The sequence below is a fragment of the Anser anser genome, assembly GCF_964211835.1.
Source record: "Anser anser genome assembly, chromosome: 3".
Taxonomy (NCBI): domain Eukaryota; kingdom Metazoa; phylum Chordata; class Aves; order Anseriformes; family Anatidae; genus Anser; species Anser anser.
In genome coordinates this window covers 54,190,032-54,204,883 of record NC_139722.1, presented here as the reverse complement: position 1 = coordinate 54,204,883, position 14,852 = coordinate 54,190,032, and the positions used below count along the sequence as shown (strand labels likewise).

The 14,852-nt window shown below is 41.8% G+C and overlaps 1 protein-coding gene across 2 annotated transcripts in view; it reads left to right on the top strand.

Annotated features, from left to right (window-relative positions):
* The window catches only part of CEP85L (centrosomal protein 85L), a 149,479-nt gene that overhangs the window by 117,851 nt on the left and 16,776 nt on the right, over window positions 1-14,852 (top strand). For both annotated transcript variants that reach the window (XM_083828751.1, XM_083828750.1), the window contains exons 5-6: window positions 11,211-11,328; window positions 13,267-13,443. In XM_083828751.1, coding sequence (XP_083684877.1) covers window positions 11,211-11,328; window positions 13,267-13,443 — 295 coding nt within the window. The remainder of the gene's footprint in view (window positions 1-11,210; window positions 11,329-13,266; window positions 13,444-14,852) is intronic.

The window sequence follows — 14,852 nt, the reverse complement described above, 5'->3', positions numbered from 1 at the left end:
TTAGTTCTTTTTTGTACAAAACATACTCCTGAATGACTTAGAGATAGTGAATACAGTTCTCTCTGGATTTAAGGGGGAAGTCAGTTGAGGTGATGCCTTTCCATTCAGCTGAAAAGGCAAAATACGCTCTGAAAGCTATTGAAGTGAGCAAAGACCACTTGGTGATATTACAGTCATTTGCTTTAAGTAGACATTGGGTGTTACAGTTAAGCACAATGTAAGTTGCAATAATGCAGCATAATAATGCACCGCAGGGAAAGTGTTCTTTTAAATATTAAGCCTGCATTTGAGCAAAAAAAAAGCCTTAAAATTTATGATTTGAAAATGAAATGAAATAAAATAATTTCAAATAGATCATTTGTGTTACTTAAAGTTAGTACAAAATGATAGTGCATATTTGGAAGGATTTTGCAAAAGATTTTCTTTTTTTTTTTTAATAAAGAAATACTGTTTTCTATGACAAAAAATATTGATGATTTCACTCATGGAGAAAACAGTACATACTTGCTGTCCAAAATCCTAGAAACAGAGAATCAGTATGAAGTGTTAGTGTTACATTTATTATTAGATGGAGTATTCACAATACTTACATACGAGTAATATCTTTTTTCAAGGCTATCCGTATTTTGCAAGGGTAGAAACAAGGCACTGCACTGAGAATCAAGATGATGTTTGGGACCCAACCTAGGTCTGCTGAGGGTTGTGCTCAGTGGCACAGAGTCTGGTTGGAGGCCTGTAGCTAGCGGTGGCCCCCAGGGGTCCGTACCAGGTCCAGCCTTGTTCAACGTACTCATCAATGACCTGGATGAAGGGACAGTGCACCCTCAGCAAGTTTGCTGATGACACAAAATTGGGAGGAGTGGCTGAGACACCAGCGGGCTGTGCCGCTGTTCAGAGGGACCTGGATAGGCTGGAGAGGAACCTCATGAAGTTCAACAAAGGCAAGTGCAGGATCCTTCACTTAGGGAAGAATAACCCCAAGCAGCAGTACAGGTTGGGGCTGACCTGCTGGGGAGCAGCACTGCAGAGAGAGACTTGGGGTTCCTGGTGGACAGCAGGATGACCAAGAGTCAGCAATGTGCCCTTGTGGCCAAGAAGGCCAACGGTGTCCTGGGGTGCATTCGGGAGAGTGCTCCCAAAAGGCTGAGGGAGGTGATCCTCCCCCTCTACTCAGCCCTAGTGAGGCCACACCTGAAGGATCGTGTCCAGTTCTGGGCTCCCCAGTACAAGAGGGACATGGAGCTCCTGGAGTGAGTCCAGAGGAGGGCTACAAAGATGATGAGGGGACTGGAGCATCTCTCTTATGAGGAGAGGCTGAGAGAGCTGGGCCTGTTAGCCTGGAGAAGAGAAGGCTGAGAGGGGATCTTATCAATGTGTATAAATATCTGAAGGGAGGGTGTCAAGAGGATGGGGCCAGACTCTTTTCAGTGATGTCTGGTGACAGAACAAGAGGCAATGGGCACAAACTGAAGCACAGGAAGTTGCAGCTGAATATGAGGGGGCACTTCTTTATTGTGAGGGTGACAGAGCCCTGTCACAGTTGCCCAGAGAGGCTGTGAAGTCTCCTTCTCTGGAGATGTTCGAAACCTACCTGAGCGTGATCCTGTGCAGCATGCTCTAGGTGGGCCTGCTCGGCAGGGGGTTGGACCAAAGGATCTCCAGAGGTCTCTTCCAGCCTCAGCCATGCTGTGAGGCCAAAAGGCTACTGGTCTACCTGGTCTTACCTTAAACTTGTCTCAAGGCAATTCAAATTCTGAATACTGGCCTAAAATAATTGTACAAAGCCTGCTAAATTTTGGTTAATTAGAATTCAAGGTGATGGTATTTAAGCTGCATATGCTTTTAGGAAGTGGAAGAGGAATTCTGCTGTTGATAGAGGTCTTGGTAGTAGGTGTTGGCCGAAAAAGCCGTTTATGCTTGTAGTTCTTGAAGAGTTTTAATAGGTGTGGTCTTCTTAAAACATGTCTCATGTTGAATTTACTGTCTGATAACTGGAAGATGTCAGCAAGACTTGTTTAATTCTTGAGGGGGATAGGAGCTTGGGAGAGCTGGGTTACCCTTCTGCTGTCTGGAAGCTGAGGAGCGGCACAGCAAATGGCAGGAGGATACCGAAGGGTGGTGCTCTGAGCCCTGCTGCTCCAGCCTTAGCTGTTTGCTGTTGACAGGTACAAGGAAGAGTTGGATGAAAAGAAACATCCCGGGAACACCCTTATCTTGCTCTTGTCACCAGCTGCCCTTTCAACTGCATGGTTGCTATCCAGTTTATTTGAGGTTAAAACGCACTCTTCTGCTGTGAATTGCGCCAGGAGCCAGGAGGTGGAGGAGCTGAATGTCACTTCGCACCACACACCTTGTTCTGTGTGGGGTGCTTAAGTCTGTTAATATGCAGGAAACAGAGGCTGTGGATGTAGCAGTCTCATCGAGCTATTTCACCTTTACCTTGTTATAAAGGTGGGGGGAGGAAACAAAAACCTGCTGCCTGTTTCCCTTCTTGCCCCACAATGACAAAAAAAGCAACAGAAATCCAGCTCTTCAGGACTAGATTATTAAAATCCCATGTTTTGCATCAGAAATCTTACCGGTTTGGAAAAGCTGCAAACGAATTATTGTTTAAAACGATTCAAGGAATAGTACTTACTATGTAAATCACCTCACTTGGGTAGGTTTGTGTGTCACTGGAAATTCAAAGCCATGAGCAGGATTAAAAAAAGCAAAACAAAACAGAAAAAAAACCACAGCCACTTGCATTTGTGAATAGAGTAAGTGGCTTGGTATGTGTTCTATACACTGGGGTGAATATCACATTTTCTAATAGATGACTTAAAATCAATTTGACACGTGTAGTTGAACAAGTATAAATGAACGTAGTTGCAGAAATGGGTGGGTATAAAAGTGGTTTTATTTTGCCTTTAAAGCTACGGTAGGAATTGCTGCCAATTTAATGAATCAGAGAGTGAAATCTGTTTTTAAATCTGCTCTTAAAGAATGGGGAAGACCTCATTTTCAAAAAGGGAAAATGTGGCATGAGGGAGGAAGCCCAGAGTGTGTGTGTGCACAGGAGCACGTTGGCACTTCCTAAAGGTGTGTATCGCATTTTTTCCACTTCAGCTCTGTTGGTACAGGCTGTGAATAAGGGTTAAGGGTCTTAAGGGTTTTGTCTGTAAGAGGAAATCTGCTGCTGTAACAATTACTACTAGAATGTCACCCACTGTACAAAATAATTGGATTATGTCATTGTCTTACTTCTTCCCCAGTTTAATATGTAACACTACATTATATTTAGCACCAGAGGGAGCCAGCAGTGTTTGTGTTGGTTTAGAAAATTACAGCATCGCGTTCTAATTCTTTGTGTTGTTTCTGTATTGTGTACTCTGTTCAGTACATTAACAATACTGAAATTACAGTGTTTTGGTACAATTGTGAGTGTATTTTAAGACTGGCCAGCCACTGTGGATGTCTCCGGTGTGGTATTGGCACTGTTTGTTTGGCAGGGATCGCATATAGGGGGGTATGTGAATAAATGCCAAATATCTGAACATATGACATAAGCTGCTGAGAATAACACTCTGCATGCAGTGTTCTCTTCCAGGCAGCTCGAGGGCATTTGAACTGCTTTTTAAGGAAAGGTAGATATAAAAGCATAATTTTAGTGAATAGCTGTCATTCCTCGAGGCACAACAACATTTGCATTCTTAAAACAGTTGCTAAATCATTAGCTTTCCATCCAGAGTTGAATTACACTTAAATGTTTTCATTGGGACAGTTGTATTAGGTTTTCTTTGCCTCCTGTCAGATTGGCGTGCCTTGATTTGTTGACATCAAACTGCATGTGAGCTGGTAGCGTTCGTGTTACTGCTAGCGTAAAGCTGTAATTTGCCTAATTTGAGGATGCTCTGTTAAGATTTACAGCATTAGCATGTCCATTTGAGGGACAATTTGATGCCATTTTTGATGAAGTCACACTGAGGCTTTCTGCCACCCTGGATCTGAGCAAGCACGTGTACAGTGGGAGTCCTGTGCAGGGAGTAAGGCTGCAGGGAACCTTCTTGGCTGCCTTGCTGTGTGAAATGCTCTTTGCTTGCAATAATACCTTGAAAAACATGGACTTATCTTTTTTGGATATCGGTGATCACTCTTAATTTGTGGTTGAGGTATCTTAGGCTGGTAAGCTTTTGGGAAGGTTTTGTTACAGGGTGATCATTTTCGCAGTATTAAAAGTTCACCTTTTCAGGTGAGTACTAGTAATATCGATGGAACGGAATGCTAACAGCTCTTCTTTAGATAACAGCCTGAAATGTGGCTCTAATGAGGGAAAGTAGTGCTGGAAATGACCTACCTGATGTTTGTGCCAGGCCATGGAGGAGAAGCTGCAGTGGTATCGCTTCTGATCTCTGTACCCTGTTCTTGAAAGCCTGCAGTCGCAGATGGTCTGCAGCCTTTCTAGGTAGGACAGTTTGCTGATTAATGAGCTTAAACATTAGAAAAACATTAGAAAACTTTTCCTAATATGTCCTAGTCTTTCCTCCCAGGTCACGTTTCCTAGACCTCTGGTAGCTTTCATTATTCCTTGAATTCTCTCCAGCTGATTTTACATCTTCCCCAAAGTGTCCGAAGCGGACAGCTGAGGCCTCCCTCCTGCTGCCTACGTGCCTCTCCCACAGGCCACCCCTCTGCAGTGCCTGGCTGTGCAGTACCGCCTTGTGTAGTTGTGCTCAGCTCTAATCCCAGACCTCCTTCTCTGGAACTGCTGCTGCAACATTTTCTGTCCTGTGAATTTAAATGTTTTTAGGCAGTTTCAATATTTGGCAGAAATGGGAACAGCAGGGGAGCAGCACAGCTTGCTCTGTATGCATCCTGTCAAGAGTCTGCAAGAGTTGCAAATCTCCTGCCACGGAAATGAGGGTGCCGTCCTCTGTGGGCAGACAGACGTGTATGTGTCCTGCTCGTTCCTTACACCCGCTTGGTTAAATAGTGGAGATCATTTGAGAAAGTTAAGTGAGTTGTTGACCATGCTTTTGCCTGGCCTCCCTTTACATCAGTGCTAGCTTACCTCCCGTGAGTCAGGCTAACATGTCAAACTTCAGTGCAATTCAAAATAATCATTTAAAAATGATTTGAGGGAGAAAAAAACACACAAAACCCCACCAGACTTGATTGCATAACAAAATTGGAGACCATCTCTTTTTTTTTTATTATTTTTTTTCTTCATGAGCTTCAATGGTATCAGAGCTCTTTGGCTTTATCTTACAAGTTATGGAAAATGTATTTGCATTGTTCTTAAGACTTTGTTTACTGCTGATCTCTCTTCCTATCAGTACTTTGCGCGTTTGGACTAGTGGTCCCAAGAGATCATGCCTTTAAAACAAAGGGACATAAAAATCAGTATCCAGCTTCTTAAAGGAACAAAACAAAGCAGTATTATCTTTAACTGCAGTGTGGAATAAGTAATATTGGTACTACAGAGGGACCCTTTTTACATTATACTTCACGGCCTGATTCTGAGGAGATCTGTTGCAGCATTTTCATCTAAAGCAACTATTTCTCAGTAACCTTTGAAGGTGAGCATCAATTGTCATTTGATTCATTATGAAGTTACTAGCATTGCTTTGGTGAGAGAAAAGGCTGTTTTCTGCAGTCCCTGAAGTGTCTGAAGATGCTGGACTTTTATCTTCACTTGTAGTCTAGGAGTCTTAGATTTATGCTAATTTAAGTCTCTTAAAAGTTGAGGGGAGGAAATGCTTCTCTGGCCACTGTGGGTTTTCATGTTAGAATAAGTGGAAGGTAAGATGGTTTTCTAGAGAACAGATGGAGTTGGTCCCAGGTTGAAGAAAATGTGTCTTGTTTCCAGACAAATGTAGGTATGAGTGTCTGCCTAAGCATGTGTGTGCAGTTAGGTAGTCCTGTGTGAATACAAGAAAATGATGTGAATGTCATTTATGTTGTAGCAATGTTCTGAGAGATGCACAGAAGCAATTTGTATGTTAAACAGTTTATTTATTATTGATGCTGGTCTCTGGAGGCAGTCCAGGCTCTTGCATACGGAGCTGAGTTGTATCTGTGCTACCCCATGTCCTTTGTGCTGACTCAAGTTTTCAAAAAAGTTTGTATGAGCCAAAGGACAGAAATACAAGAGAATTAAGATCCCCCTCAGCTGGTATTTCACAGTTATGGCTGTAATTTTCTTTTTGTTCATAGCTCTAGTTGTGTCACAGGACACCTGTAGTTTTCCTCTGGATTCTGACCAGCTTCAAAAGTAGAGTCCTAGTCATCCAGGACAAGGTGAGCTTGTATGTCATTTGGTGGAGCACAGCATCATATCTTCTCTGTGTCAGTCTGCGGAGAGTAGTGACCCAAGGATTACATACCACCAGAAGCAAGCAGCCCCTTGCTGTCTGTAGGGCAGAGAGACTACAAAATGAGCAGCCTCCCCACTAGAGCCAGGGGCTCCTGGGGAACGAGAGGGGGAACGGGAAAGGGTCCAGGATCTGATGAGGGACTGAGCCTCTCCCGTTACAGACCGGGGCAGCACAGTGTTGGTGTATTCTCTTCTTGCAGCCTGTATGTACCAACTGAAAGCGAGCTGCTGATTTACAGACCTGGCTGTAGGTGAGCTAGAAACAGTCACTCATTATAAGAGAAGAGCACAGATGTTGGACTGTTCTGCTGTTTGTGAGGGATTTAAAGAGTGGTTTGTTTCTTTACGTGCATAATTGCTTGAAAGTATTCTGGGATTTTCTTTTGTCCCCCATCCTCTTAACATCAGAAAGAGAGACATTTCAGACTGATTTAGTGAACCACTCTTATGCTTGATGCTCAGAACTGACTTTCTCCCCAGACGTGGTGACGTTCAGAGCTTTTGCTTTCTTCTGCAGCAAGGGACATTGGCAGAGACCTGCCCAAAGCTTGCAGGCAAGTGTCACTTCATCAGTTTCAGTCTTCTGAGTGTGGGATTTTAGCTTCCTGGTAATCAACATGCTTTGCTTTGATTTCAGTTGTTGGGCTCAACACAGAGAAAGCTGTGTGGAAATATTAGTATTTTTAACAGACAGGCAGTCAGATAAGGTGAATGATTCCCCTTAAACTCCATAAAAATAACTACAGTCTTCATTATCTTGATCAGGTAGCCTAGGCTCTAGTGCCAGTGGTTTGTGCAAGGATAGTAGTTGGTAATTCCACAGGAAAGGCGAGACAATTGCATGAACTACTATGACAGGTTTGTGACTTTTCTTTAACTTACAAAGTGTCATTGATCTGTGGTAGTGAAACATGATTGAAGGCTTGCAATTTTGCATCAAAAAGAAACGATGCTTGAGGAAAAGGAAAAAAAAATAGATAAAGGTGGGGAGGGGGGACAAAAGATGTGTGCATTTTCCAAGATCTGCAGAGTAGGCAAAGTCATTACTTTGTGGAAATGATAGGTCTTTCTGTAAATAATCTAGCTAACATGTAAATAACTAACGCGGGGGAATCAGGAAAAAAAAAAAACACAAAAACTAGATAGAGGGCACGTTAGAGCACGTAGCCACCAAGTTTCTTGGATAACCTGTCACGTTCTTTGGATAACCTGTCACTGCTGCTGAGCCCTGTCAGAACAAATGTATCTGGGAGCAACATAGGGAGGATTTGGTCTTAGGATAGCTATAAATTATGGCTGGAAGTTCAAAAAAAGGCAGTGAAAAGGCATAGGGTGAAACTCCAGGCCATCAGAGGAATTTGTAGAAGAAAAATAGTAATGAAAATATGGATAAAACAAGCAGGCTACTTCTGAGGAAAAAAAAAAAAACAGGCACCTGAAAAATCAACTTATCTAAAGTAAACTACAATACAGTGTCTTCAGCATCTTCATTTCAGAACTGTTCTGTGGGCAATTGAAGTGGTATTCTTTGTACCACAGTCTTCTTACTAGTTAAAAAAAAGGTTTGAACTTTGTTTGCTCCTGCAGCCCCTATTCCTGGAGATACCTGTACACCTTTAAGGGTAGTTGGAAGTATTTGTGCCAGAGGTGCTTCTGGAGATGATGTTGTTAGTGCCGTGTTTGTATTAATTGATTGGATAGGAGAGTTAAAGTTCATACGTTTCTCAATGACATTTTCTTCTGAAACATCAATTTAAGTAAGGAACACTAAGGAGATCCTGCGAGAAGTCTTATGGTATTCATATAACGTGCCAATAGCTCTCACTTAACGATCACCATAGAATTGTAACACTTGATGATAGAAAAATGGAATTTGTGAATTAGAGTAATTTCTGTGGTATTAGACATGGTGTTTCCACCGAACCTGGCTGTGCTCTGGTGTCTTTGCCGAGATTGGTCAAAACATGTAGAGAGCTTCGGCCCACTCTGGCCTGGCCCCCGCCAACATGGAGGACGCGCGTGAGGTAAAGCCTTCAAGGGGAGGCGGCCCTGCTGCCCCGAAGGTGAAATCTCTCCGTCTCAGGATTATTTTTATATTTGTGGCCTACCCAGAGCAACTGTCACTGCATACCTGATCAGACATATGAAAGCATCTGAATGCTGAATGGTTTTGGTTTTTTTTTTTGAAGTAGTAGCATGATGGATGGTAATAGGGAGGCTTGTGGGGACACTGTCCATGCTGCAGCATGCAGGCCGTGTTTGCAAGAGTGCTTGAACTTCTCCACACTCCTTTTAAATAACGCTTACAGCCTGTGGTTATGCAGCGGATTAATAGTAACAGCTGTGGGGTGACAGAGGCTTAAAACTGTCTTAGCATATGAGAACATCAGTGAGAAAATGCATCTGGTATGAAGCCTCCAGAGACTTATAGGACTGTATGTAAATAGTAAATATGTTTCTATGGTGCTTATCTTTCACTCAGCTTGTGACTGCTGGGCTGTTTGCAGGATTTTTGTTCCTGGGTGCCATGAGGTTAATGATATTTTGAGAGAGGCAGTTATGCGGAGAAGCTGTGCAGGATCCACGCAGACGTGAGACATTTGCACGGCATGTTTTGCTGGCCAGGTTTCAGATGGGGGAGAGTTTCGTGCTTTGCAGAGCAAAAAGAAGGAAAGCGGTTACACTCTTCTCTAGCGCAGCTCTGTTTCATCACGGATTAATTTGTCTCACCTTTTTTCCTGCATGGATTTGGTAGGGTAGGGAAAAGATTATGAAAGAAAATACGGTAATGTAGTTAGAGGTTCAAAAATATTTTAAAACGCTTACCCCGCTCTGTAGGGTTTGGTTCAGGCTACTGAATTCCTGTCTGTTAAGGAAGGCGCTGCTAAGATGAGCCACAAAGAGAAAATCACGTAGTGTCTTCAAGGGATGAGTGGCAAATGAATAAATAATTTTAAAACAAATGGGGCAAGGATATTTTAATAGCTGTATCTAGTAAGTAATAAGGTAATAAAAAATGAAAAATGACTTCTGTTCAGAAGTTAGGACAACTCATAGTAAATGATCCTGGTGTCTGTGATCAAGCATGCAACAGTAGTCAGCAAGGCTTTATATTTTCTCACATGATTACACAAGCTCTTGAGCTCCTGTACAAGTTGTGAGCATATTCTTTTTCCTGATCTTCAAATCTGCTTCTTCCAAAATAAGTTTGAAGCTTTTTGTCTGTAGTGCCACTGTACAGAAAGACACCAACCAGAATAGTAGAGTCTGAGTACAAAGTTTTTTAGTGCCACATAATCCATTTATGTTTATAATGGCTCGTTCCATCTGGATAGTAATATGCTAAAGGGAAGCCTCAGAATCACCTGTGGTGATACAGAACATTTTAAAACTTGCTGTGGAGTCATGCAACTACATTCAGTTGCTCTGTTTTATGAATTATGTTGAATGAATTGTCTTAAGGTGCATGGAAGTGCGGCTTACTTATACTGATTTCCCGTTTGTTACAATTTTTTATAGGTGTAGAAATAGGGGAACATTAAAAAGATGTGTTTTGTGGGCTTGCATAGTCTTTTATGCTCTCCTGGTGTAAGAAAGACAATAAAAAACAAAAGAAGAAAATGGAACTGAAGGAGTACGCAGACTCACAGAATGGCTGAGGCTGGAAGGGGCCTCTGGAGCCCTTCTGGTCCAACGCCCAGCTCAGGCAGGGCCACCTACAGCTGGTTGCTCAGGAAGGACCGTGCCCAGGCAGCTTTTGAAGATCTTCAAGGAGGGAGACTCCACAACCTCTCAGGGCATGAATGAATGAAAGCTGTTTGTAAATTGGTTGAGAAGGTTGCTATGTGTTTCTGGTGCAAACTCCAGTCCGGTTACTTACTGAGGTGCCCATCTCTCCCCAGGGAGTCTCTCCACAGCAGACCTCAGAGTCTTTATTTCTCGTGTAACTTGGGCTGGGGTTGAGACCTGTCTCGTATTTGCCATCTAGTCATGCTAGCTCAAATGCAGTCATGATTTAAATAGTGATATAATGTATGATATAATTAAATAGTGATAGAATAGCGATACTGTTTCTGCTGTACACTGGCCAAATGATTGGTGTAAGAGGTTTAATTCTGTCTTAGTTTGCAGTGCAGTATTTTACTGCAGGGATGGGAAATACCTTACGTAAAGTAACTGAAAAAGTCTTAAGCAGAGCAAAAAGAAAGACATTACAAGGGAGAAGGCCATGCTGTCCAGTTAGTATAGTCACATTTTCTTTTAATTTCTTTCTGCTCCCCATGATTTCTGTGTCTTTTTAAACTGTATCAAAAGTCAGCACAAAGAGAGGGGCCAGAGCAGGAGAAGCCCCAGTGAAGTGAAGACGTGAGTTCTGTTTATTTGCATTCTACTTTCCAGATGCTTTTTTCTGCTTACGTTTCTGTCTGTAGGAGCAAATGACAACAGAAGCAGCTCTCCAGCTCCCACAAAACTGTGGTAGAGTTTTCAAATACATATTTATAAAAGATTAATTTATATGATTCCCAGTTGGATGTAGGCCATTTGAGGTATGCTGAAATGAAAGGTACATGGCAACTTCAGTTTAATAGCTCATATCCTGAAGAGATTCCAGTTCTAGTGTTAAACTAGGCTAGTAGCAGTCTGGCTGCCTTGGAAAAAAGCCCACAGCTAAAGTAGATTCAGGATTATGAAATGCCTAATCTGATTCTATTGAGTATTCGTTACTGCTTCATTTGACAATGTGGAAGAGAGAAAGTAAGTTGAATAGCGTTTTTACAGCATTCTGTATAAGTCTAAAGATCAGTGTTTTTAAAATCTGTTCTATACCTTTTCAAATAAAACCTATTTATCACAGGCAAAAGCAGCAGATTAACAATTTACATCAAAAGATAAGAGAGAATGAATTACGAGCTCAACATGCAAGACTGAGCCATCTTGTGAACTGCGAAGAACCTTACATGACTAATTTGCAGGTAGGATGGATGTTTTTCTTTTAGTGAAGCTTTCCATTACCCAGTAACTGCCACTTAAAAGGATGCTCACAGTTTACTGCAGGATAAAATACAGAGCGTTTATGTTTGATGGCTGTGTCATTATATAGCTGTAAATTGCATAGAGTACAATATCCTGTAAATATTGTAGTTTATTTCAGATCTGCAGAAATTTAAGTTATGTTAATACAAGTATGTACATACCTGTTTTGAAATCTGATAAAAATAAGGTAAGAATGAGGTATTGCAGCACTGTGCAAGAATGAGGTTTTTAACAGCATGCATGTAGCACAGCTATGCAAGCAAATATTAGGAAATAAATCGTTTGATAAGGGAGTATCCGAAACCAACTGATGAAAGGTTTTCTGAAAAGGAGAAGGAGGCAGTACCCAAAGAAATAGTTAGGGAGATAGTGTCGATAGAGTAGGTGGAAGAGAAGTCAGAAGACAAAGAGACTGATTGAGTACTTCTGTAGAAGTCATCTGAAAAGGATATGCATTTTAGTATATATGGATATAATATTTACTCTGAAAGGGAACATGTTGAACTCTGAGTACACCTGTCCTAATACTGATCTGTGCTGTACCACACACAATCCATCTCAACACCTCCAGGTATCTGAAAGGCCACACACAAAAAAAGAATGTTAAAGGCAGGTACGCAGAGAAATAGCTTTTTTGTCCCTCTTGTATTACATTATCATTTCTGTCACAAACACTGTACAAGGATCTCAGCTAACGTACTTCGGCATGACATTAATATAACACAGATGTGCATCAGGTGAGAATCTGTTTTTGAGAAAGGCAAGAAATTCAGGTAGCACCTCAGTGTGAAGTTGGGTAGAAACTTTTTCAGACATCTTAGAATGTGGCTTTTGGTACTTCCAGAAGTTCTTTTTAAAAAGTATGTAAAAAATACATCTAGATTAAGATTTTGAAAAAAATATTGCAGAAACTGAGATGTGAACGTACATACATTAGTATACCATGTTACGCTTCAAATAAGACAGCAAATGCTTTCATCTTTCATAATTTATAAAGTACAAACAATTTATAATGGCTCTCAGGATTTCTGGTTGATTTGTTTGCCTTCCATAAGATTAATTTACAAATGAAAATCTCCTTTAATGGAGATTTTAATCTCTTCTAATGCTTTGCAGAAGGAATACTATTATTTAAAAAGCTCTCTGTATAATTTCTTTGAGGATACCGGTTTATGTTATTAAAAGAATATTGAAACTGAAAGACTAATGGATGCGTCTCCTTTTTCATCCCACATGCCGTTGATTTCCATTTTGTGCTTGTCTCTCTGTGGGCAGTGGGAGTGGTAGAATAATATTGAACTGCCTGAGATGAAAAGGGAGGAGGATTTTCATAGACACAACAGAAGGCGGGAGGCCTGCCGTCTGGTTGTGGCTGTAATCTCAGGCTAGCCCTGCACCCTTCTTATCTCAGCTGTAATAGCTCTAAGGTTTGACTAGTTGTCTAATGTTCTGCTTTAGCAAGATCTGTGAGATTGGAGCGTATTTTACTTTAATATATTCACAGCCATTTTACGCAGTGGCTTTCTTTTTAGGGGAGAGCATGGGAATGTAGTGGCAGTGAAACATTTTTTCTTTGGATTTTGTTTTTGGGGGAGGGTTGGGGGTGAGGAGAGTCATACCTCTTCCATAAATTTGAGGGAGAAATAATCCCACAACGTTTATTTTCATCTGTTGTGAATGCAAGAAGTGTCCAGCTTTTTTCTTTTCTCCAGAAGATTCCTGAAATACGTGCTGTTAGCACATATTTTAATGCTCGAAAATCAAACCCCACCCTTCCTGACAGTGGAAAAAAAATGCAGGATTGTTTTCTGCTCTGCTGCTGAAGTATGCAGTGGTATGTGCGTGTTCATTTATATGATTTTCTTTCTTTTTGTAAGCAACCACAGTATGAGGGCACATCACTGCAACCTCACGTGTCAGAAAGATCAACATCCCACCTTGAGGAGCTTGAGCGAAAGATTGCAGCAGCCGAGAATAAGGAATTACAGCTCAATGAATTTCTAAAACAAATTTCAAACAAATCTAGCGAGGAGAAAAAGAAGATGGAAGAAAAAGTAAGTGTCTTTCATGTTCCAAATTTACTTTTGACATGGTTACAGGAGCATGTGTTTTGCTTGCAAGAAAGCAACTTAGTAAGTGGGTTGCAGAGCTGTTTTCAAAAGGAAGCTAAACTTTATCTATGATAAAAGTTAATAGCGGTAGTATAGGTGAACTTGTAGTGAGTACATTCTAAAAGTGATACCAGAAGAAAAGGCAATCAAAATACGTATTTCAGACCTGGTAATGACAATTTTAACAATCTGTTGGTTAAACTTGCTGTGAAGAAAAGCTGCTCACCTTCACTAAGAATTTATTTGGGTTGAATGTTTATTACAGTAAATAAAACATCGGAAAAGCGTGGAAATTAAATTACCATTTTTAACATGGCCTGTAGAAGCAGGCCTCATGCTGTGAGATGCACTTACCAAACTGAAGGTGCCTACTCAGCAGAAGGGATTCTCCTGCAGCTTTCCTAAAACATGCAGAGTAGACTTCAGTCTGAGACAAGGAGGGGGCTTAGATGGCTGTGTTGTTGGAACCGTCATGACAAGAGGTTTCTTTGGAAGCTGAACCAATACCCAGGGTGGCTTTGTATGTCCTGACAGCCTGCCTTTCTTGCAAGCAGGAATGCATCATTGATCAGTGGTTCCTACCTAATGTTTTGGGAGATGTCACGGTTACCTTTTCTTTGATCACTGGGCCTTACTGCTGGACTTGGACTTCTATTTATGCAGGTTCAAAAGGCAGGAGGACTATGGTACAGCGAAGTGACAGGTAGGAAGAAAAGGAAAAAACCATAGTTAGTCTTAAATTCTGTCCTCTTGAGTCCGATAAACCCTTGCAGTATGCCTTTCACTAAGGGTAAAGTTCAGGAAGGGCAGAAGCTGGATTCTTTTGTTTCCTCCTGTCTATTTTAGTGCTTCCAGCGCTTGTGTTCCTTCCTCACTGTGTCAGAACTGCTGCTGTGGGTGGTGGCAGTGGTGGGGACCTGTGCAGCAGCGCGGGTGTCAGCTGAATGGTTGGTAGCCAGGAGCCTTATTCACCCCGTGACACCCACCCCACCCATTCTGTGCACTGAACAAAAGGCTCTCAACAAGAAAAGGAAAAAAAAAAACAGGGAGGGAGAGCATGTTTTGGAGTAATAAATTCAGTATCCTCCAGTTTGAGGGAAGACTGCAGGGGGAGGAAAGAGAGTGGTGTGGTCCTGCAGCAGGCTGGGAGGCTGAGCAGCATGCTGGGTGCGGAGCCTGGGGACAGCCCTCTCTGCAGTTCCTCTGCTGTGCTTGCAGGGAGGTGAACCCACAGCCCAAAAGCCTGCGGTGTCCACGGTCAGTGGGACCAGACATTAGGAGGCAAAAAATCCAATTTCTGTACCGATCAAAGGGATTGTGGCTGTTGGCTGTGGTAGGGTTATTTCTGAGTG